This window comes from Urocitellus parryii, chromosome 5 (genome assembly GCF_045843805.1).
Source record: "Urocitellus parryii isolate mUroPar1 chromosome 5, mUroPar1.hap1, whole genome shotgun sequence".
NCBI classification, from domain to species: Eukaryota; Metazoa; Chordata; class Mammalia; order Rodentia; family Sciuridae; genus Urocitellus; species Urocitellus parryii.
This window is the reverse complement of record NC_135535.1, coordinates 189,181,955-189,206,952: the sequence shown is the minus strand read 5'-3', so window position 1 is coordinate 189,206,952 and position 24,998 is coordinate 189,181,955. Positions and strand designations below refer to the sequence as shown.

Here is a 24,998-nt window from a genome sequence, read left to right as displayed (position 1 = left end):
AATCACCAATTTGAAATGAAGTATGAAAGACAAGGGACCTCATTGGCAGCACATTGGGAGACTTTATCTACTGAACCTGAAAGCAGAAAAAGTTGAGGTTCATATTTATAACTTAAATTTTAAGAGGAACAGAACTCCAGAGAAGGTTGAGTTATCAGCCATAGCTAGTTGCAGTGCAAAGGTAGGAGGTTTACTTAGAAAAATAGGACCCTGAGACTAGGCATAGGGATATCTGGGTCTATGCCTACAACATCTTGAAGTCTCAGGTCTCTCTGAACTCTCTTTGGGAAGAACTAGCCCATTGATTCCCTAGAGTGAGTCCCTAGAGCTTTCCTCTAACCCCTCTAACTTAAAATTTAGAGGCCACTGCTTTACAGAATCTATATACACCTATCTTCTTGGCCATCACACCAAGAATAAAGGTCACATTATTACATAATAATGGCCAAGGAAGTGTTCAGTCTTCTAAGGGAAGAAAGAAGAGATTAAACCTTGAGGGAGCAGTAGGAGATAACTAATATGTATCAAGAACCAGGAGAGCAATGGTGGGGTTGGATTCTGGTCCATGAAGGCAGAACGTAGATGATAGATAATGGAGAAATCACTTATGTATGAATACTCTCCTATGAAATTGGATTTAATTCCTATAAGGATCCTAAATGATGTTGCTAACATATGCTAGAATGGCTTCTGGAAGCTTTTAGAAAATAAAGGAAGAATTGGTGGCAGAATAAAGAGCAAAAGAAAAATCTGGAAATAGCTGTGGGGGAAGCCAATGAATAAAAAATTCCCCCTGCCAAAAAAAAAAGAAAAAAAGAGGGAAAGAGCATAATATGATATAAGGTAGAGGCTGGAAATTATACCACTTAAGTATTACACATCATTAGTCATTATGAGCCCTGTCAATCTTAATATACAAGTGACATATCTCAGTGTACAAGTAAGCTACACAAAGTGGGTAGCTCTGATTTCATATCAACCACCACTGTTACATGAGTTCCTGTCTTCAGTTCACCCTGTGGCCACATGGCAGAGTAGTCACTCATGACCAGCTGAGAAAGAACAAAGCCAGGTTACATTCATGGAAGGTTTCTCTCCAAAGGTGCATCAAGCCAAACGATGTGGACCACTGGTACACTACAATCACAGGAGAGTGCAGATGTGCTTCTTCCAGGTGGAGGGGGTGGGGGGAAAAGCAGAATTACTCATCTCCTGTCTGAGCTCCTGCTAATCTTCAACTTTCATCCTCATACATTTATGTATCCCCTGGCTCTGTTTCTTTAGGCCTTTTCCAAACACCTTGGAAAACAAAAACAAAATCCTTCTTTAGGATCCCAGCTCCGTGGTGTTCTTGCTATTTTAATTTATGGTTAGACATTATTCCCTCCCCCATCTTTCTGTGTGTTGAGAGAATGCAAAATATTTGCCTCTTTCCTTGTCTTTTTGTCTGCATTTCTGTTCTCCTGCACCTTTGATTTCCTGAGAAGAGGGTGGACCAGACATGTTCCATTCCTTATTTTATTTCTCCAACCCCATTCAATCATAGGATCTCCAAATTCTGGAGCTGCTGGCACAATTTAGCATTGGAGCAATGAACAGTTTGGTTAATAACTACCAGAAGGGAAAGGTAGAAGTGGGCAAGTTGTTTTGTCACAGTAAATATGGCTGGTTCATATGTATTTAAGAGTACATTTGTTCATTAGCCACCCAATCTCATCTCTCTTCCGACCTGCTCCCACCATCTATTCATAAACTCGGACTTCCTTTCTCCTGTTCTTTCTCTTGCTCTAAATACTAGTCTAGAAAGGTACTCAGATGTTAATAAACCCATAAGTCAGGAATGCATTTAGCTTACTTCTTCCCCGCTTGGAGGCATAACACAATTACCAACTTACTAAAGCTAATGGGTGATTCTTCCCATGAGGAAGAGATGTAATGAAAATTCCTAGCTCACAGATTTTCTCTGCCAGGTGGAAATGAGCATCTACAGTGCCTTATTCCCCAAACCACACAGAACCATCACCGTGCAGATGCATTGTGATGCTAGTGTATAAGTGACAGCCAAGGGCAGGCCAGGACTTCTAAGCCACATCTGTTTGACTTCAAAGCCCCTGACCTGTTTTTGAACATCAGTCTCCCCACCAGCTTCTGAAATTGCTGAAAGTTAGGTCCATGGATGCTTTTGCTCATTGTTTTGTCCCCAGCAGTGACTTCAGTGCCTGACACCCAGGACATCTATTCAGTGGATGGACTGAACATACAAGTCTTCCCCTGAGGGGTCCTCAGTGACTCTCCATTGTGAGTGACCACCATAATAATCCACAGTACCTGTGCCTTTATATGTAGTGAATACATAACAGAGAAACATTGCTTTGGATGTGGATTAAACTTCAGGGGTTACCTAATCCTCACCTTCATAAACGACTCATCAGAAGCCTCTCGAATAAAGAATGACAGGGGCAGGATTGGACTCCTATATCCTCAATGATTTTCAGAATAGTTTTCCTCTCAAAAGCCACAGCCAGCAGCAGAGGTGACATTCAACATTTGTAACCAGGGCTGGGGTTGTGGCTCCGTGGTAGAGTGCTTGCCTCACATGTGTGAGGCACTGGGTTCAATTCTCAGCCACCACATATAAATAAATGAATAAAATAAAGGTTCAAAAAAATTTTGTAACCAACCCCATGGCAAAGACATTAACCAATCAGAATGCATGTTAGCCAGTATGTGATAGTGTAATGCTGCTTAGAGAAAACATACCAGGCTTACCTTATGAGACATGTGTCTGTTTACTTCCCTTTTTCCTGCTCCTCTTCTCTTGGGTTGATGAGTTCATCTCTGTTGCCAGAGTTATTAACCTCTACTTGCTCCTCTCCCAGCATCTCATGTAATCAAGTGTAAAGGCTGTGTCTGAATGTCACATGGGAAAAAAAAGTCAGGTTGTGTGGCTAATGAAGTCAGGTTGGCCTAGGGTGGGATGCTGAGAGGCCAGTAGCATAAGGAGATGCAGCCTTCTTACAGTATCACAACAGGGCAAAAGGCATCACATGGCTTGGTGAGGGGGCAGGAGCATGCCAGCTCAAGTGTCTCTTCCTATTTTTACAAATCCCATCTCAGGAGCCCCAATCACCTAGGACCTTATCTAACCCTCATTTCCTCTCAAAAACCTGCCATCCAAATACAATCAACATATGATTCCATGAGTTAAGTTTCTAACATATAAACTTTTGGGAGAACACATTGAAATCATAGTATGGGGAATCATGACCCTATATTCTGATTTCATTGTACTCAGTGACCTCATGCGCCTCATCTCCCCTTACTATCTGTGGGCGATGGAAGACTCATGAAAATGAACTGGGCTTTTAGGACCACATATGGGAACTAAACGTAGTAATGTGTGTCAACTCACTTTGAGAAGCATAAGGAGTTAAGAAAATCCAGGGGGGGAAGAGTGAAAGCTGTTTTGAAAAATTAAAGATCTCATTTTGTGATCCTCCAGAGGGAGCCACGTCCAGGAGGTGATTAACAGGCATGCATAATATTGGCTTGCTAATGAATTATCACTAATGAGAAGTCAGATAATTAAATGGCTTGTTAGCATCATTTTGGAGCTGCCTTCAAACTGAAATCTAAAAGATATATCAAAACCTCCCTAATTTCCATACTCTTTTATTATTTTTCTTCATCTTCCTTTCTTCTCCTCGAAGCATGACTCATTTTCAACTGCACAGATAGGATTTTCCCCCCATGTTACTTGAGATTTAACCCATGGATGCTCTGCCCATTGAGAGCTACATTCCAGCAAATTTTTTTGAGACAAGGTCTCACTACATTGCTGAGGGTTTCACAAGTGGTTGAGGCTGGCTTTGAACTTGATCCTCTTGTCTCAGTCTCTCAAGTCTCTGAGATTATAGATGTGCACCATCACTCCAGGCAAGATTGTATAAATTTCTGTGTGAATGAGGTAAGAACTATGTGAATAAATTATCTAGCTACTGTAAACTGGACTCATTTGCTGGTGGAAGCAATGAACAACATCATGGCAAATAGATTTTCTCTAATTTAATACAGAGAGAAGACATTGGCCAATAAAATTGCAAAGAAAGGAGAAACATCATTTTTACTTATTCCTTAATTGGAAGTCCAAAGCATTGGTTCTAGGTGAAGCTAGTCTGTGTGATTCACACCCACGACGTCAAATTGGCACTGTATCTTCATTTTACCACGTGGAGGCTTTTATAAAGGAAACCTTTGCTCCCTCTGCCGGCCACATGGAGTATACCACATATGGTGGAAGACAAATCATTCTCAGTAGTATGAAGCAGCACAATTCACAATAGCTAGACTGTGGAACCAACCTAGATGCCCTTCAATAGATGAATGGATTTTAAAAAATGTGGCATTTATACACAATGGAGTATTACTCGGCACTAAAAAATGACAAAATCATGGCATTTGCAGGGAAATGGATGGCATTAGAGCAGATTATGCTAAGTGAAGCTAGCCAATCCCTAAAAAACAAATGCCAAATGTCTTCTTTGATATAAGGAGAGCAACTAAGAACAGAGCAGGGAGGAAGAGCATGAGAAAAAGATTAACATTAAACAGGGACAAGAGGTGGGAGGGAAAGGGAGAGAGAAGGGAAATTGCATGGAAATGGAAGGAGACCCTCAGGGTTATACAAAATTACATATAAGAGGATGTGAGGGGAAAGGGAAAAAAAACAAGGGAGAAAAATGAATTACAGTAGATGGGGTAGAGAGAGAAGATGGGAGAGGAGGGGAGGGTGATAGTAGAGGATAGGAAAGGCAGCAGAATACAACAGTCACTAGTATGGCAATATGTAAAAATGTGGATGTGTAACCGATGTGATTCTGCAATCTGTATATGGGGTAAAAATGGGAGTTCATAACCCACTTGAATCAAATGTATGAAATATGATATATCAAGAGTTTTGTAATGTTTTGAACAACCAATAATGAAAAAAAAAAAGAAAATAGAAACCATGCTGGGTCTTTGGGATGCAAAACCTGTTTGGTTGAGAGGAAGAGAAGTCTCATACCAGCTGCCACAAATTAATGGCAGGATCTAATACTAATATGAATATAGTATTGACTAGTATTTGTTAAATCTGTGTTCCAGGTAAGATCTTAAACACTTTATATGCACTTTCCCATTGATTTTTCTCAATAGAGTACTATAATGTAAGATGGGGATATAGGGAGAGGGGGAACAAATTGCAAAAAAATAAATAAATAAATACAATGTTTTATTTGCCATCAATTTTAGGCCATTGCTTCAAAACAGGGTTTGTTTCAATTTTGAAGTGAAGATTCGGATAAGTACATCCTGAAAATCAAGTAGTGGTCCCTCAGGTTAAAAGTCATGCTGCAAGTGTAAAGAGTAGAGTTATTTAATTTGAGCTGTTGTTTGTTTTATATCATCTGGGAAGATCCTATAGACCCCACATTCAGTTTTATGAGCCCAGGCTGATGTTAAAATTGGTGTTTCAATCAAAACCCATCCAAGTTCTCAAAGTTCACATTGGAAAAGTTCCTAGACGGACCTCAGTGAGGAGAAACAGTCTGCTGTTTGTGTTTTGTTTTCCATCATCTTTTTAAAATGTGCTTCAATATGTAAAATGCTTTGGCAGGAGCCAGTGGCATCATGTTAATATGATTTTTGATGCATCATTGTTCTATTTTATAAATATTTTGAGGGCATTTTGAGTCTTATAATACTGTAGGGAGATGAAAAGATAGCAGATTTGGGAAATCAGGCATATGTGGTTTTGAATCTTCTGAAACAAAGGGATAACTGTAATATGTAGTGCTGTTGAAAACACTGCAGATAAAGGTGGTTGACTCAGCTCCTAGAATTTAGTAGGTGTCTCCCTTAGAGTTCAAGTGGAGTAAATAGATAAATGATCGTGATTATGATGATAAAGATGATAGATATTGCACAAGGATTTGGCCTTGGCCAACTGTGGGAACTGGCTAAGCAATCTCTGTAAAGTTATTGTCTGTAACACTAATGCTGGTATTCAAATGATGGGATTTGACGTCCAAAAGGCAGGTAGTTGGGAAAAGACAGATGCAGACTGGAGGAGAACAAGAATAAGCTGGAACCCCAAGTAAGAGCTGGAAATCGGTAGGACAAATCAAATTCTGTGTCAGTTCCTAGTGGCTGTCACCCTGAAATTGTGTGTCATACAAAATTTAGGGCCCTTGGTCTCAAAGTTAAATATGTACATCAAGCCCAATAGTTCAGTGAGCTTAAGGAGGACCCAGGGAAGGTTGGAACCAGTACAGTTTTAGCATCTGCCTGGTGCCAGTGAGGAAGCTGGCAGACAGACACCAATGTATGTTTGCCATTGAATAGTTCTGCTGCACTTCCTCCCTCCAAATCTCACAACAGAATCTTACATTTGGTTCACCCAAATCAGAAACCTATAGAAAAAGTAATCAGCCCAGGCAAGTTGACACATTACATAACCACTACTGGGAACATATTAACTAATAGTTGTTGGCCTGATTCATGGTGAACTACTCCCTTTCTTTTTAAAGATTCACTCAGGGTTAACATTATTTATCTATGGAACTCTATTAGGTGTCTAGTAATGGGGAGATAGGATCTATTCATGACAATGAAACAGCAGCCTATGATAAGTGGCAAATGCAGCTGGAATATAGATTTCTTCTTGAATTCCAATTAATTGAGAGTCCTGGACAATATACTGTTCCTGGCTATGAAGGATACTAAAGTACATTCATTCAGTAAGATTTTTATTGAGTACCTACTATACATGTGAGGCAACATTCTAAATCCTGGAGATATGCTTTGAATAACAAAAATCAAATATATCTGCTTTTCATTCTAGTGGGGAACACAGTCAAGAAGCAGATAAACAAGCACAATATTTAAAAGATATCTGAGCTCAGAAGAAAGGATGCTGTGATCCATGAGTGACATCTGGGGTTGGGAATGGCATCTCATTTGTGTAATATTTTTCCTCTGGTTTAGATGAAATGGAAGATAGTAATGCTACTTGGGAGTATTTGAAAAAAAAATTGAGACATTTGTCCATTGAAATGCAATCTATATTTTATGTCTAAATTGAAAGTTTCTTTCCCCTTCTCAGAAATTTCTGCTCTGAGAAATAAATATGGTATTCTTACGTTGCAGTACATGTTTAGGGTGGTTGAAGGATTGTATCTATGGGACAGGTGTAAGACATGTGACTGAAAAAGAAGACCAGGGTCATGTTGAAAAGCACTTCATATAAGGCCTATTACATAATTTTTTTTGTTTTATGTTTTTTAACTTTATTTATTTTTATATGTGGTGCTAAAGATCAAACCCAGGGCCTTGCACGTGTGAGGCATGTGCTCTACTCCTGAGCCATTACCCCAGCCACATAATGTTTTTATAAGGTTGTGCAGTATAGATTTTTCCAGAAGCTCATGAAGACAGCAGAGTTAGGACTCATGTTGGAGTCCAATCTCCCCTCTTTATGTGAAGCTGATTGTGAAGATGGAAATCAATAGGCAATAAAGGTGGTTCTTGTTAAAACTAAATTGGAATGATTGATTTTCCTCTGGATCATTTAGATTCCAAAAATCTGTGGACCTCATTATAGAAAGAGAAATATTTACTCTTCACTTGAAGTTTTACTGCATAGAGGTGAAAAAAAATAAACAGATAAAATCCAAATATCACTGGGAAAAATGCAAGAAAACCAGGTCTTTATATGGTTATTTAAAGTAATAATGTGTCCCATAAATAAGAGTTAATGTGCCCTGGACGTTCTGAGAACAAATTTCATTGTCAAAATAAAATCTCAGACACTGGTAAACTTGGGGATCTGTTATGACCTATATAATAGTCTTTAAAAGAAAGTCTAAAAAGATGTCCCTCTTCATTCCCAGAAGTCTCTACTCTGAGACATGAAAAGTGTTTTGTACATCAGATTGCTGGTGGGTTTATGTGGGACAAACAGATGTGACTGGCTATATCCATCAATCACTAGGGGACATGTGGAGATTTTCTGGGCTATGCAATATATAATGCAGAGTTCCTCTAATGCAATACAAATACCACCATTAGCAGAAAGGAAAGATGATGCTCAGAATCAATGATTTTCAGGCCAGGTGCTCAGTGACTCCTCACTAGGGTGGAATCACTTTGGAGAAATTAGACTGGCTTAGGAGGGAAAGGAAAGTTAAACACCAAAAGTCATATAGAAATTTGAAGTTCTAAAGTTCTTTAAGATTGGAATTCTGATTTCTGAAACATGAAGGCCAATGAAAGTGTTTTATCTGACACTTTTTAAAGCTAGGTAATGAATTTTCCATCTATTATAATCCAAGTGAAGATTCTAGGTAACACTTTCTGTTCAATCTTTCTCATTCTGGTCTTAGATTTGGCACCAGGATTCAAGGTATTCTGTTTTCAGAGTTGTGAATAAAGTCACAAACACACACCTGTCATTCATACAGAGCTTCTGGAGCCTGTGATTATTGCGTTAGCAGATGACATAAACACTTATTTGTACTAATATTGATGCATGCTGAGTTTATCTGGAATAGTATTTCAATGAGACTTTTAGAAAAGGTAAATTACATATTCTGTGCTGCAAATGTTTATATAATTTTACTCCTGGGCAACATATCCTAATGAATTTCCTAATCAATTTTTGGAAGGGGAAATAGAAACACAGATCCCTGCTGGTTATCAAGAAAGCCTGGTGCTCTTGTTAACTCAGTATCTCTTTCCTCTTCTGACCTCAGCACCTCAACTTTGACTTAGGGAACCCATTCTCTCCACATGATGCCATTCCTTGGCTTCAGAAATAAAAATGGATGAAGGTCTAGGTTTGGCTATTCAAAGTAACCGTATCCCTTTAGCCATAGTGATGGTTCTATCAACAGACAGCTGGCTCAGAGCCTTTTCCTGCAATGTTTTCCTCGAAGTTAACAGTGTTAGGTCTCCTGTTTCCACAAGATGACCAAGCAGATTAGATACAAGCTTGGAGCTATTTTGGCTGCCTCACTTCTCTGAGAATAAGGCAACACAGAGAAAAAGACAGTGGAGATAAAGTAAAAGACTAATTTGTAACGTCACTGAATGAGATTCTGAATAAAATATGTGAGACAGTAAATTCTGTTTGTAGTTTAAGAAGTGTGGATTATTTTAGATACAAACAGCAGAAACCTAATCCAATTAATGTACATGTAGAAATTTCGAATACAGTAAAAAATATTCCCAGTTATCATTCTTCTAAAAATAAAACTGACATGATATTTTCCAGGTTATCTTACAAATAAAGATTTGAGACACAAAATGTTTGTTTAATTGATTTACCCAAAACTTTGTAACAACTAATACTCTGGCCAGGAATATAACTAACTCACCTCTTTGGCAGACAATTTTTCAAAGTCCAGAAAAACATATATATTTTTCACATTACCTTTAGTACTTCCTAAAAAAGTGTAAATCATTTTATAGCTCATCTCGTAGAAGCACAATATAATCTATGTGCTATATTTCAAACAATAATGGTTAAATTAAGTTATTCCTCATATCAATATCCCACTTTAACCAGCCAGCTGCCCACAACTGTCTTGAAAAGCCTTTAATTTCAAAGTACAGTTTTGAGTGAATTATCACACTTCAAAGCCAAAGATAATTGCATTCACTTAAAAAATGAAAGATACTGTCAAATTGAAGGTCCAAAAAAATTTAAAAGTGTTAAATCTATTTCTTTATGATATATGGGATATTCAAAATCTGAACATTGTCATGCAATTAAAAAGGTTGAAAGAGAAGATGATCAGTTTAATTTTTCTGTACAATTTAGGTATCAAACATATTATTGGAAATCACTGGTTTTTGATATAGTAACTGTGTACAGCATGAATTTAGAATGTGCTTTCCCACCATGAAGTTGTGAATTGGTTCACCACCTTATCATTTTAAGTGTTTTCAAAACCCCAGACATGGTACAATAAATGTCCAAAAATGTTTCTCCTGTTTTAGTAACTGAAAATGCAAATTCCACAAATAAAATTGAAAAGCAAATAGAAAACTGGAAAGCAGCTGCAAGAAACTATATTTAAAAAGTCAAATATAATTGATGGGCAAATAATTCCTACTCTTTTATAATGATGCAGTAATAAGAAAAACCCAAATACTCCAATTTTTAAAAGGGAAAAAGAAATCAATAGACAATTCAAGGAAATACAAATGAATAGATGTTGGAAAAAAAATGTTAAAATAAGAAATATGCAAAGTTAAAACAGCAATAATGGGTCATGTTTATTTTTTTCTATTGGATGAACCAAAGAAGTTAAAAAAAAATACATTAGACTTTTAAAAAAATCAAGTAAGATTTCTGGTAGGATGAATATCAATTCACCTTCTGTCTGTCTCATAAACACACTTAGAATCTTTTCTTTATTGATGGCATGTTGCTCCTGTCTACTCATTGTATTGTGCTAAATAATTTTTAAATGTTTTTTTTTTTTCTATTAAGTGGCTTGGGTTAAGGAAATTAAGCAATATACACGAACGAAGCAACAAATACTTTCACTTTAATGATTACTGATTTATTTTATATTTGTATTTATGTATTTGTCCCTCTGTATCCACAGGTTCTACACCCAAGGATTCCACTAACTATAGATCACAAGTATACCCCACAAGACTAAATTCTCCCTTTGTATCCATGAGGGATTTTTCTAGCACCCATCTAGCAGATGGGAATATTCACCAGACTGAAAATCCAAGAGCATTTATATAAAGAAAATATGGGGGAAGAAAGCATAAATTGTTTATGTTGAAATTACATTGGCTACAGATAATAGAGGCAGGATAATTGTGAAGAGGAGAGAGTTTGGGTATAGGAAAAGAAATCTATTAGGAGATGTGCTTGTTGCTGCTGGATTGGTTGGAATTTGTAGTCCGGAGTGTTTAGACATAAACAGGAGATCGTGGCACCTGGAAGTTGGCCACCAGGGATTTTAAGTCAAGGTTTTAACATAAATTCCAAAATGTGGATCAACTTTTTCTTGGTTGTGACCTGCTGTTAACTGAGTAACTTCCCTTATGTCTCCCCATTCCCCTCTCTGTCCTTTGTAATTTTACCTCTAGGATATGTCAGACTTTTTTTTTTTTTTTTTTTTTTTTTTTACCATTATAAATTTGTATCCCTTTCTCCTGGTAATTTGCCCACTTTCAGTTTGTTTCATAAACTCAATTAGAGAATCCTCAGAGAGCAGAGGAAATTGCCCCCTACCTCCTCCCAGTATGGACATTTTCTTAGTGACTGCCAAGGGGTAGTGGGCATTAAGAGGGGCCCTCATGACACCGAAATCTGACTTCACAAAATTTTCAGTGCTGCTCATTCACATAAAATCAACACTAAATATGCACTGACGGATGGGTGCTTACAAGAGTCTTTATCAAAATATTAGAGCCATATATCTTTTTAATCTTTCTTTCTTTCTTTCTTTCTAGTGCTAAGCATCAAACCCAGTACTACTTTAATCGGGCTATTCAGGCTCTTTACCCCTGAGCTCACACCTCCAACCCTATTGCTTCCTTTTAAAGGGTAAGAAAAGGCAGAGTTCCAGCTGTCCTGTACAGGAAGGACCTAGTTCAGACATGGATTCCAATCCAGTTGGAGGGACTGTGACATCATCTCCCACAGCAGTCTTGCTCCTCCTCACATACCCTTCCCAGTGCTCTCTGCCTTCATCCCAACCAATCTTGATGCTGGCTTGGGAGACACAGAATTCCATTCAGTAATGTTTTTAATCCACAGACATTTCAAGTAAAATGACTGAGATGATTAATTTAGGTGGAGATGCATGGAAAGTTGTGAAGGCATTATTTCCAGGTGTGTCTGAGAGGGTGTGTATGTGGGTGTTTGCTGTGTGAGCCTATGGACTGAGTGGGGAAGGTCTGCCCTTAAGTGACTACCACAAGAGCAGCTGGACCCTGACAAACAAAAAGACAGTAATCAAAGACAGCTCTCTCCTAGAGTGGACATTGCACTTATATATTGGAAATTCAGATGTTCCAGCCTTTGTACCCTGGGACTTCCAACAGCATCATCCTGGATTCTCAGCCCTTTGACCTTGAACTAAGTGTTAAACCCTCTACTTCCCTGGTTCTGAGAATTTGACTTCCTTGGTTCTCCAGCTTGTAAATAGCATATTGTGGGATTTCTCAATAACTTCTCCATAATCATATGAGCCAGTTCTCCTGATAAATCTGCTCTGATTAATCTATCTTTATCTACATTGATATCCTACTGTTTTCATCTCTCTGGAGAACCTAATACTTTGACCTAATATCCCTTTAAACCTCAACTTCTTAAAACATATAAGTTGGGTTGTCTACCAATTTGTAAATGTTCATGGCCTTTTTTATTATTTAATTTGTTCTATGATAGGGCAAGACTCTATCTAATAAGTCCAAATTACCCAGTTCTCATAACACACCACAGTCCAGAAGAGAAAAATGTTAAAGTTGGAACACTTTAATGTGTTTAAAATAAAGACCCACTCATGGGTTCATTTTCTTAGTATATACTTCAATAACAAAAATCCTGACGAACTCTTTGGTATTAGTATGGATGCCATTCAAGAGTACTTGTATAGAATTTTTGACTTGAATTCAACTGTAATTTACTAGACCATTAATTTGAAGTGTAAAGGCACAAGATAATAAAATATCTGTTCATGTGTAAAAGACATTTTAGTTATCTATGAAGACAAAAGATTGCCTCACACAATTGCTATATAATTTGTCTCAGTCACAGACAGAGACAACATCACCACAAAAGAAGTTTGAATACAGCTCTCAGAGCAAATGGTTCTGCCTTTAGTTTGGTGCAATGTGTACAGACATTCCACCTGCATTTAATGAGCAGGAAATATTATTATAATTATTAATGATATTTCTTCTTTTAAGCCTGGGCCAAAATAACCATGGCTTCTTATTGGCTTAGTGGATAAAGAGAAAAGGTAAAGAAGTGCACACACTTACTAAATAACCAATAAGGCAATAGATAACATATCAATAGTTTATAGAGATTCCCATACTTTCTCAAGAGTTTAACAAATCAACTACAGATATAAAGATCTAGAAAAATATTTAAGGTGTTAAATGCCTGTATTTTCTGTCCCTCTATCAGCAAGCTTAAGTATAATAGCTTCACCACCCCCTCCATCAAACTTAAAATTGTGAAAATATTTTTAAAATAAGGAATTACAAATTTTGATCTTTAACACTATTTTCTTCTTAAAAAATGCCTCCACAATAAGCTGCAGTTAAGGTGAGCCCTGTCTTCTTACTCTTAATGCTCCACATACCATTGCTATTGTACATTAGTCCTCTACCTACTTTTCTGCAAATTCAGTATAACAATCCCCTCTGAATCTTTTCCAAATACTTTATATCTCTCCACATTTCTTGGGCACTATAATTATGAATTATAGTGATCTTTTGCAAGCCTAAAACACAAATCCCTTTATCAGTATTTAGTGTGATAAGGCTTATGCTAGCTTTTCCTCTTACACATAATTTATTTTTACTCTTTCCTAAAGAGTTGTTTAGTCTATGTTTAAATTAGTATGCACTGATAGGAATATACCATTTTCATGTTTGTATACATACCATATTGGTATTCAACAGAAGTTAAAACAATGAAGAAAAATATTGAAAATGCAGTTAGCATCAAACACAAAAAAATAAATAAAAAGAAAAAGATAGTGCACTAAGACATAGATAGAGCACTAAGTCTAAATGTCAGACATCTCCAATTTAGAGGCAATGTTTTTAATCTCCAAAGTCAGAGTAGGAAGCAATAGAAAGACAGACATAAAGGCACATGACACAAAGTCCATTCTCACCCAAGACAATATTGAGGATCTCCAGTATGTATCTTCATGTGTGGAGAGCATTGACTGAGATTGGGGATCCCTGATTACTTCACGGTTGTGGTGCACCTGCTGCAAGGGCACAGAATGTCCAGTTGCTATGGTGATGCAACTCTTACCCAAAGAGGCTCTGTACAAGTGTCTTACCAGTTTCAACCTTGATCACAGGCTCCTGGCAATAGAGGAATTCTGAGCACAGCAAGGTTTCACCAGGGCTGTAATAATCAAGCCTCCCAGTCAGTAGAAACATTGGACAATGGGCTTCCCGGATGCCACAGGAAGCTCCTAGCATTGCAACAGTGAAATAGCTACAAGAATATTTCTATCCTTGTAACTTTCTAGTGCACAAAATACAATGCCTCTAAAGTTAACTTCCTGATTATGAGACCCTATATAATAAACTTGCTGGTCCAGTTCTGGGTCACTGTTTTCTCCATCAGAATGCAGGGTTCCACCTGATCCCAGCTTTCTCTCAATATATGTGTCTGTGTTTTCTTTAATCCCCAATTGCCCCTTGCTGGTTTCTTGGGTTTATCCACACAGGTCACAGCAGCTGGTGGCCTATATGGGTAAACAGACACGGAGGAATTTCAATGATATAGATGAGGGGAAGCTCCTGAGGATGCACGTCAAAGAAAAGGTGAGGAGCACAAGTATATAGTCAGATGTAAAATATGGGACAGCCAGGATCCCAGAATAGGGACCTCTATGTTGCTTTGCGTAAGACTATACTTAAATCAAAGAAGGCACAGTTGTTGCAGTTTTTAGAATTTGTCATTGAAACTTGTCCCTAGTTCCCTAAAAAGGGAGGGGTAAATTTAAAGACCTGGACAATTGGCACCCTGCTTGAAGTAATGGTTAAAGCTCAAGGAACAAAAAAGAAAAAAAGGTGCTCTCCAGAGAAAACATGAACTATAAGGCTACATCACTCTTTAAGAGAATAGTTTTACAAAAGAAAAAAAAATGGTTATGGCACTTTTCTTAGTTTCTTCTAGTGCTCAATCTCTCCTAGGCTTGTTTAAGGTGTGAATTACAGAGCCTGTAGGATTTACAAGGCTTATGGAAAACCAGTTAAGAAAAGAGGAAAAAGTGTCCATTTTAAACCCAAGTGCTTCTGGCTTGGTGGACTCTTATCTGCTTTCACACTCTACCAGCTTGCTTTCTTAACTAGTTCCTCCCTAATGATACAACACAAAAAGAGAAAAAAAAATGAAAATATTTCAAATGTAAAAACTTTCTTTTTCTTAAAAACCTTTTTCTGAGGACTTCATAGGCTCTCAAATTCTTTAAATATTTGCTATTTAAAATTTGGTAAATAGAAAAAAGTTTAAGAATGCTTTGTTTCTGTGTCTAACCTTTAAAAACAAGGTTACTGAGTTAAGATGCTATCAGGTATAATTCTATATACAAAGGGTACAAAAGGGTTCAGTTGGGTTTCAATTAAAGTACTATAAAAAAACAAAGTATTTCATCTTATTAAAGTGGAGCAATTAGTCTAAATTCAGAAATTTTATAAATATTATTTCAAAATGTGAATTTGGAAAGGGGTTAAGAGCTAGAAAAGAGATATAATAATGTTCTAGGTATGAAAATATGGAAGTAGAATGAAAACAAGAAATGTTTATGGATAAGAAAGGCTTTTGTGTTCTAAAAGAAAACAGTTGTAGGATGTCTAAGTAAGTTGCAGAAGGTTTGTAGAGGATTTTTCCTAAGGTCAAAGGCCTTTTCCTAAGGCCAAAGTTTAAACCTTTATGTGATAAAGTAACAAAAATTTCTCAAAAATATTAATCTGCTCTTATCCAATAACGGAATTTCTTATATCTGCTAAATTTTATTCTTTTAGAGAAACTAGTCTTAATGGAATTAGGTTTGCACAGCTCTAGTTAAACAACTGTAGTTTCAGAGTATTATACTACAGGTTCTGAATTTTTCTTTAAAAATTGAACTTTATTAATATAAGAATGTCAGTGTAACTGTGGTGCTGTTACTGGCTTCTTTGTATTCATATCTTTCACGTGTAAAAGTCTTTAAAATACAAGGTTTATTACATTCTACCAACCTGGTGTTCTTTAAAGTTTGAAGTAAAGATTTATCATTATGGAAAATTATATTTCTTGTTCATAGCTATTATATAAATTCAGTATGTTTTTACTCTTGCTAATTTCAATTTGTATTTTTCTTGTAAATTTTAAAACTATTGCCTCCTAGTGCCTTACAAAGTGCAACGTCTAATATAACAACCAGAGTTAATTTGAGATAATAGGCCATCACCCATAAGACAGACATGATATGAGGCTGACTTCCAGTACTAACACTGGTCCCAACTCAAAGAAAGGGGGAAAGAACTGTGAGGTTATAGACATTAAAGTTGAAGCCCAGTACTCTTATTTTAAGATGGTGAAACTGGCTTTGTATGTTTAAAATGAAAACTTAGAGACAAAAGGAAAAGAAGTAAAAGGGCCAAGAATAAAATAGCCAATATTTGGCTCTTGCCCTCTGAGATCTGGGAAATATGAGCTCCCAATCAGGGGGATCAGTTAAATCCTAGAGAAGAGAAAGCAAACCAGTGTACACGCTACAAAGAGGAGGGTTATCAGAGAGGGAAATGTCTCTAATATTTCCAAGGGAAGCCACGTGGTCAAAAGTCCTGACCTATCCTGTCAGATGGTACCAGAGGAGCTAAAAAGCTTTCCCAAGTTTCCAAGAGTGACCCTCTGAGGAAACTCAGCTGACTCTTAACAGTAGAAAACAATAAGATCAATTTGAACAATTTGGTCTTAAACACCTGACTAGAGCTTATAACCAAAATACAGCCATGCCTGGGCACTTAAAAGGAAAGATAATAGGGTCTTTTAGTGTAACTTAAGATGTACCTTTGTATCAGCCCCACCAAGAGTAAGTAAGACTGGAGGTTATGAAAAATTCTTAGGAGTTCCTTATAACTATCAAAAGAGTCAGAAGCTTTTTTTACTCAATTGAAGACTTACAGATTTTCCTAAAGTCCTAGATGGGCAGACTTGATCCGTTTGAATTAAGAATGATTACTTAGCCCTCAGTGACAGAAATAAACTCTACTAAACACAGAGGTTATGCCAATAAAAAAATTACAAAATAAAATGGCATTAGATAACTTAATCTTATGGGTACATCCATGACATTATAAAAAACTTCTCTGGGGCTAACAGTTCTAGGGTCTAAGTTCCTCGATGGCTGACTCCATTGCTCTGCCCAAGGGAAGGTGGTCCCTCATGGGGTAAGGACCCAGTGGAGGAAAGCTGCTTGGTTCAGGACAGCAACAAAGCAGAAACCTTCAGAGTGGATGTAATGAGGTCTTTTAAAGCCACAGTTTTGTGTTCCCTTAAAATACCTAATTACTCCAAGTTGCTCTAGGACTCAGTAAGATGGAAAAACTCTATATGAATTTCCTTCTTGGAGAATTCCCATCACTGTTTAGACTATCAGCATTTTCCCAACTGAGTATTTGTCATCATGTGAAACCACTAGATATTTAGTAGTACCAATGTTTGGGATACTTGGTACTTCAGTTCAGGATTGTTATGTTGATTCAGAGAGAATGCATATCCTTTCTAGTGCATAAAACATAGTAAGCACTCATAAAAGGCACAGTGGTTATTATGAAGCCAAGGTCTTGGCACCCACCCACCTTATTTTCTAAAGATGACTGATGAGGCTAAGGAAGAGTCTCTCTCAAGAGTTCTTTAGCCCCAAACAACATGTACCAAACAATTTGAGTCCACAAAACTGTGAAACTCTGGAAGAAGCATGAGGCCAGTGGATGAGATCCTAAGGAGAAGGAGTGCTGTGGGGTAGATGGAGGTTTGGTGTGGGTCACTGATCTCAGCATACTTGCCCAGTGGCGGCCTGTTATTCTGTGCCCAACTGCTTTGCCTGAAGAGAGCTTGGGTTCTGTGATGTTCAGAACTTTCTGCAGGTTCCCTGCCACTGGTCCAGCCAGTACCAAGGATTCCTCTCTCAAAATTGATTAAGCCATGATAAGAACTGAATTCAGGAGAGGAGGTAGAGTTTTCTTGCCACCTTGTTGCCAACACATTCCAGGGATGATGGGCTGGCTAGAGATCTGATTTCTTACAGAAAAGATGGATGATACATGTCACTCCTGGATGGCCCTTCCCTGACCTTTGGTCTTTTTCTGCCTTTTATTCATGTAGCCTTGAGAATAAAGGAAACCTTAAACCTTCTGGGGCTAACAGTTCCAGAGGTCTCAGTTCCTTAATGGCTGACTCTATAAGGGGCAAGGCACCCCCATTACCAGGGGCACCAGCTCTGGGTTTCTCTGGAGGGGTCTTTCTGTCTCTAGAGATCAGGATGGGGCTCTTGGTTCAGTGTGGTTTGTGTCATAAATGGAGATCAGGGTGGGGTCTTGGTTCAGCCTGGTTTGTGCCCTTTTAAGGAGATCAGGGTGGGGCCCTGGATCACCTTGACTTGTGCCCTTATAAGGAGATCATGAAGGGGCCCCGGTTTAGAATGGCACATGTCCTTATAAGGAGATCAGGACAAGGCCTTTGGTTTGCTGTGGCTTTTGTCCTTATAAGGACAAAAGGATGGACCCTTGGGTCAGCATGTCTTGTGTCCTTATAAGAAGAACATCACAAGCTTTTATTTAATATGCCTTGCTTCTTTATTTGATTATCTTTCCTCCTATTTAGTTCATGATAGTGGTGAAGCATTTCAATTCCCTAACCTCTCATGTTGGGTATGCTCTACAAGGACTTCCTTGTGTTTCCCATGGGGGTTCCATTTAACATGAGAAAGAGATGCCACTCTGGTGTGAATCTTTAGCAACATGACTTCAGTAGTATACAGATGAGGCTTCTGTACCTCTTCTACACCTCTCCCTCATGCATTCATGTTAGTGTTATATATGCTATTTATTTGATACTATAGAAGAAAACTGGGGTGCTTTTATATTATTCTCTTATGTCTTGTAGAAAACAAAAATAGCACTAGCTTTTTTTTTAAATAATTGTCACAAATTTATTTTACCAGGTTTCTTTCTGTCTCCATCAAGATGTGAGTTCCTATCTAATATTAGTCCTTCAGTGCAACATGAAGGACTCCCCTCACACAGGACACATCTAGTGGGGACCAATTCCATGGGTTCTGGTTTATCATGTGCTCTGGTTTGAATGTAGGAATCCCTCCAAAATTCCTGTATTCAGTTCAGCCTCAATGTAACAGGATTGAGAGCTGGTTAGGCCAGAAAGCCCCAACCCCAGGGATGGGATGTGCACATTACAAGAGCTTCTCCAGTATGTGCAAGAACCTGGTTCACTTCCCAGAACTGCACAAGTGTGGGCACACACACACACACACACACACACACACACAATTTCATTCATCAAGCTGTGCAGTGATGTATGGCTGTGTTTTAATTATCTCTCTTGTCTCTTTGACCAAAATATCCAACAAGAACAACTTGGAGGAGAAGATTCTGTGGGGCTAACAGTTCCAGAGGTCTCAGTTTCTAGATGGCTGACTCCATTGCTCTGCCCAAGGACAGGTAGTCCTTCATGGAGTAAGGGCCCAGTGGAGGAAAGATGCTCAGTCCAGAGCAATAAAAAGCAGAAATCTTGAGCATAGATAGAATGAGGCCATGCAAAGCCACAAAGTGAATACAGATTTTCAGACTCAAAATGAAAAGACCACTGAATATCGTACAAATTTTAAATTCTAAACCAGTAAATATCAGTCTCCAAAACCCACTGAAGCAAAAGACCTTCCAGGGTCCTTTCTTGTTCTATTATGAAAGTTGGAAAGTTATTATGAAAGTTGGAAAGGTCCTGGAGGCCCAAAAGTGAGATGACCCCTGGGGGTTATGCCTGGGTGTGCCCGACTCATTTCTGGCTCTGACCTCACAGGAGCCACTGTGAGGCGATCTCAAACTGCGGGTATATAAGAGAGTGGCCGTGGCTGGGTTTTTTGTCCATAAGTACAGGAAGCTCTTGGTGGTGACCTGTCGGACTCCCAGATAGTTAGAGCGTTTGGTGGCGGTTGGTGGTTGGTGATTGGTGGCTGGTTGTGGTCTTTGGATATTGGGTTTTTTGATTTGGGTTTCTTTTTCTCCCTTTTATTTTCTTTGCTTTCATTTTCTGGTTTTTTGTTTTAGTTTTTTGTTTTGGTTTATTATATTTTTTTTAGTTTATCTAGCATCCTTGTTCCTGTTTAGGATGACAGATCAGTGTAGTCAGAGCAGAGTAGAGCTGCAGGAGCAGAGCTCTTGCTCTGAGCCTGCCTTCACGGACCATTATATGGTCCTGCAGGACATTGGGGAAGGGGGCTTCGCCCAGTTGAAACTTGCCCGCCATCTTCTTACTGGGACACAGGTTGCAGTGAAGGTCTTGGCCAAAGGAGCCACGAAATTCACCTTGCAATCTGAACCAGAGATGATGGCAGAATTGGACCACCCAAATGTGATCCACCTCTTTCAGGTCATGGAGACCCAGAAATACCTCTACCTCATCATGGAGCACGCAGGTGGGGGAGAGCTTTGGGATTTCATCCCAACAACTGGCATGGAGGAGGAGGAGGCCCGCAGAATGTTTAGGCAGATCGGGCAGGCTGTGCAGTACTGCCACCAGAAGGGCATCGTGCACCTGGACCTGAAGCCGGAGAACGTGATGGTGGATGACGAACGCAATGTGAAGCTCATTGACTTTGGCCTGAGCACCAGAGTCACAGCTGGAAAGAAGCTGAACAAATTCTTTGGCACTCTCCTCTATGTTCCCCCAGAAATTATCTGTCATCAAGAATATGAGGGCCCCCCGGCAGACATCTGGAGCTTGGGTGTGGTCCTCTATTCAATGCTCACAGGGATATGGCCGTTTGAGGCAAGCACCGATAGCAAGCTGAAGAAACTCATCAGGTTGGGCAGGTACATCATTCCTTCACATGTCTCCAAGGAAGCCAAGAGCCTCATCCGAGAGATACTCAAAGTGGACCCCAAGCAGAGGCCCACCATAGACCAGGTAATGGGGCACCCGTGGCTGACCCAGGGGGAGGAAGCTTCACCCAGTTCTCCTTGTGAGGTACTCCCCAAACTCCCGGACCTCACAATCTTGAAAACTATGATCAACATGGGTTATGACCACTATAACACCTGGGTGTCCGTGGTGAGAAGGAAATTCAATGATGCAATGGCCACTTACCGCATCCTCCAGCACCAGAGCACCCAAGGGGAGGCCTCCACAGCCCAGGTGAAGCCCAAGCATTACCCAGGCCCTAAGGATCCTCCCTGGGTCTGCCACAAGAAGTTTCCCAGTGAGCCTGCCCTTCCCTTGCCCTGTGAGCAGCAGCAGCAGCCTGCTAGAAGTGCCAGCATGCCCACCATCACACGCCGCTTCCTCAAGGACACACTGCCTCCCAGCCTAGCCTCCCAGCCTGACCCAGTGCCCAGCCCCTCACCCTCCCAAGAGACCTCCACAAGGCAACCCCCAGACAGAATCCCGGGTTGGAAGAGGGTGAGGAGGAGGATTGCCAAATGCCTCAGGCAGCTATGCTGCATACCCTGCTTCCGAGGGCCACTCTCCAGAAAGAGAGTGGTTCCCGTGGAAACACCCAACCCAGACAGACAGAACTGATGGACAGCAGGAAGATGCTAAGCTGTGCGGCTGCTGACATCATAGTGTGTAAGTGAGGTGTGCCGACGGGCTCAGGCTTCTCCACCCAGATCCAGGCAGGAGCGCATCTGCATCCACCAGAAGACTCCTCTGCCCCCACCTGCGAAGACACATCCTAAGAGACTTTTCTCTGTGGAACACATCATAGAGACTTTTCCTGGGACACTTCCTTCCCCCTGTCCTGCTCTTTGTCCTTTCTTCCATGCTTTGGGAGAAATTTATTTTCATTTTCTTTTTTTTTTTTAACATTGTATAATAAATTGTTTTAACATTGTATAATAAATTGTTTTAACATTGTATAATAAATTGTTTCAAAGATTTAAAAAATTGCACGTTTTGTTTTTTTTTAGAGAAAGACCTAAGGACTAGAGCCAGAGCCCAGTAGCTATCCTCTCCCTCTACTACTCACTATATAGTCGCTCAACTTGAGCCAGGGTAGATGGGGAGTCACTTGCCTTAAACCAATATAAATGGGGACTTGCTTCCCTTGACAGTGTAGACTTGATTCACTTTGTTTTCCTCGTCTTAGAGTGGGGACAGTGGGTTGCAGCTGTTTGAGAAGAAGTCTGGAGATGATCATCTCCATAATCCCATGTGCAGTAAAGCCCGCCTGTCGCAGTGGCTGGGTGCCTTACCACTGCCCTGCAGCCTCCTCACCTGACAATCCCTCCTGGTGGCATCTGAAGGTCATGGAGAGTGAATGCCTGGGATTTGGGGAGTGGAGATGGGTGCACTTTGCCTTTATGTAAATACATCCCTGAGATTTCACATATCCTTGAGTTCTGAGTTCTGTGGACACTCACTCTGTGGACACTCACACAAAATGTAAGAAATGCTCAAGTTAGCACAGGAAGCTTCCCCAACCTTCCAGCCCTGCCATCTCTGTAGTTCTGGCAGCTTCTTCCTGCCCTTACCTTTAGTGGTCAGAAATTGGTACTCTATCATGCTGTAGTATTCTATCATGCTGTTTTAACCATGTTATTATTTGTAAGCCTCAGATCAAAGAATTACCATATTATCGTATTTGAATAAAATAAATATCGTAATATAACATTTTTCTCCAACCAAGTTTATCCAGAAACTTGCTTTCAAGGTGCCAAATATAGCTGTGAGAATTTTATTTTGTTAAAGCTTCGTCCCAGGGCTTCATCCCAGGGTTTCATACACTGACTTCCAGACCACTCACATATAATCGAATCAAGCCTTTATTGAAGCACACCGGTGGCGGCTGACCAGAACAATTGCAAGGGCATTCCTTATAAGCCTGAAAACCGCAAAGGGGATGTTCAGCGGGTCTAGCCAATGCAAGCAAGCCAGGTTACAGAAGCAGGACAGTGCAGTCAAGCGGAGGGAAGCCTAACCAATCACAGCCCAGTCACCCCTAGTTACAGAAACAATGTCCCATTAGGTAGTTCCTTGTTCTTAAAGATTTCTATAGCAAAAGGAAAAGAACATCTTGCCCCAGTCATGACTCTTCTACTTGGCATGGTTGTTTTACAGGATGAAGTCATAAACCAAAATTGAGTGACATTTGCTTCTACTATCACAATTTTGGGGGATGGGAGCATTTAAAATAACTCCAAGTTTCATAGTTCAATTTTTAAAAACTTTAGTCTTATAATAACCTGGCTCCATTAACAAATTTTGTCCAGAGTGAAATGGAAATTCCAAGGATGTCCTGAAGAGTTGGTCAGAAAGCAGCCCTAGCATGGACCAATTACTATTTCAGTTGAGAATGTTGTTTGCTTATGGAGACCATGGTCATACAAATGACAATTTTACTAGTAAAAGGTTTGTTTGTTGAGAATTTCTTGTTAACACTGAAGACTCTGGAAGCCAGGCTGTGTGAGCTATAATTCCTGATTTAACCTCCTGTGCTTCACTTTCACAAATGTGAATATGAGCTGTAGCAGGTCCTCAGAGAGGGCTAAAGTTTCAACTTTTAAGATGTAAGTTGGATAATGCTCAGACCCAGGCTTGCCACCATCCCATACATGTTTATGAATATATAATTTAATGAATACATAATAATTTATAACATGATTACACCATTTTCAAAATAAGGCCCAGCTTTAGGATAGTGTTGTATTTAACTAAGGCAACCTTTACACTATGATAAGAAAGTTCCTTCCTGATCTGTCCCAAGTCCTAAACATATGGTCAATTTTAATCTGATCAGAATCAAAAGAGAGTGAAATATTTTAATCACAAATGGAAGTTCTTCAAAGCTGTTGGGTGAAATGAATATGAAGTTGTATAAAAGATGTGTAAATGTGACTGAAGTATTTTGATGATATAAGAAGGAGAAAAGGCAAGAAGGGTGTCTTTAGGATGCAAATTTAGAAAAACAGAACAAGGTTTGGGTTGCAGCTTGTATGGATTCTGGAGTATCAATATGCCTAGTGGCTTTGGTCCTTGGCCCCATGCAGTGTTGCACTCTGGAAAGAGCCTTTCAAATTCTTGGAGAATGTGGACACAGCAGAGGGGCAGCCTGGGAACCTCCCAGTGGTTTGGCATCTTTCTACTTTGCACATGTGACTTGGAGTGAGAAGCAGATGAAGCTCCTTGCTCATATGATATCATCACAGCCTTCTTTGGAGAGTTTTAAAGTAGATGCCACTCTTATGAGAATAAACAGAGCTACCTTAAGAAATCATTGGCCATCCTGTATATCATGAGTTTCCATTTTCAAAGCTAGTGGCATGAGTTCCACCATGACATATTGTCTGTTGACTCACTTAAATACCATCTCCTCAAGCTTTAATTTTGTGTTCCTTAAAATACCCAGTTACTCCAAGTTGCCCTAGGACTAAGGTTGGAAAATTTTACATGGATTCCATTTTTGGAGAATTTCCATTTATATCACTGAATTGATGATCAGCATTTTTCAAACTTATTTGTCACTGCATAAAACCAATGAATAATATTTAGCAGTACTAATGTTTGGGATACTTGATACTTAAGTTTGGGATTGTTATGTTGTTTCAAATAGAGAATGCATATCCTTTCTAGTGTGTAAGACATAATAAGGGCTCAAAAAAGTACAATGATTATTACGAAGCTTAGTTGAAGGTCCTGCTGTATCCTGAGAAATGAACACTTAAAGAAGACTACAGCTGGATCTCCCAGCGGCTGCTGGGTGACACTATGGGAGGGAAGATGCTTGTTTCATCCTTTTCTTCTTACATGGTAGGACATTTGGGGCCAGTGGATGAGGTGATGTGAATCCAGATGCTGACTGGCTACAGCTGACAGCCTACAGGATACTCAGGCTCACCAGTTTCTGGCAGGGCAGGCAGGATGCACCAACTCTGGTACTCAGTCCCAGGTGTGTACACCAGCTGAACCAGGACACAACTCTGGTTTACTCCGAGTTGCTTTGATGTCCTGC

The 24,998-nt window shown here is 39.4% G+C and overlaps 1 protein-coding gene across 1 annotated transcript; it reads left to right on the top strand.

The window, feature by feature from the left end:
• The first annotated feature begins 20,158 nt into the window (after positions 1-20,158).
• Positions 20,159-21,568, top strand: LOC144255095 (sperm motility kinase-like). The gene has a single exon (XM_077799116.1). The coding sequence runs from the start codon at positions 20,159-20,161 to the stop codon at positions 21,566-21,568; it is 1,410 nt and encodes a 469-aa protein (XP_077655242.1).
• The last annotated feature ends 3,430 nt before the right edge of the window (positions 21,569-24,998 follow it).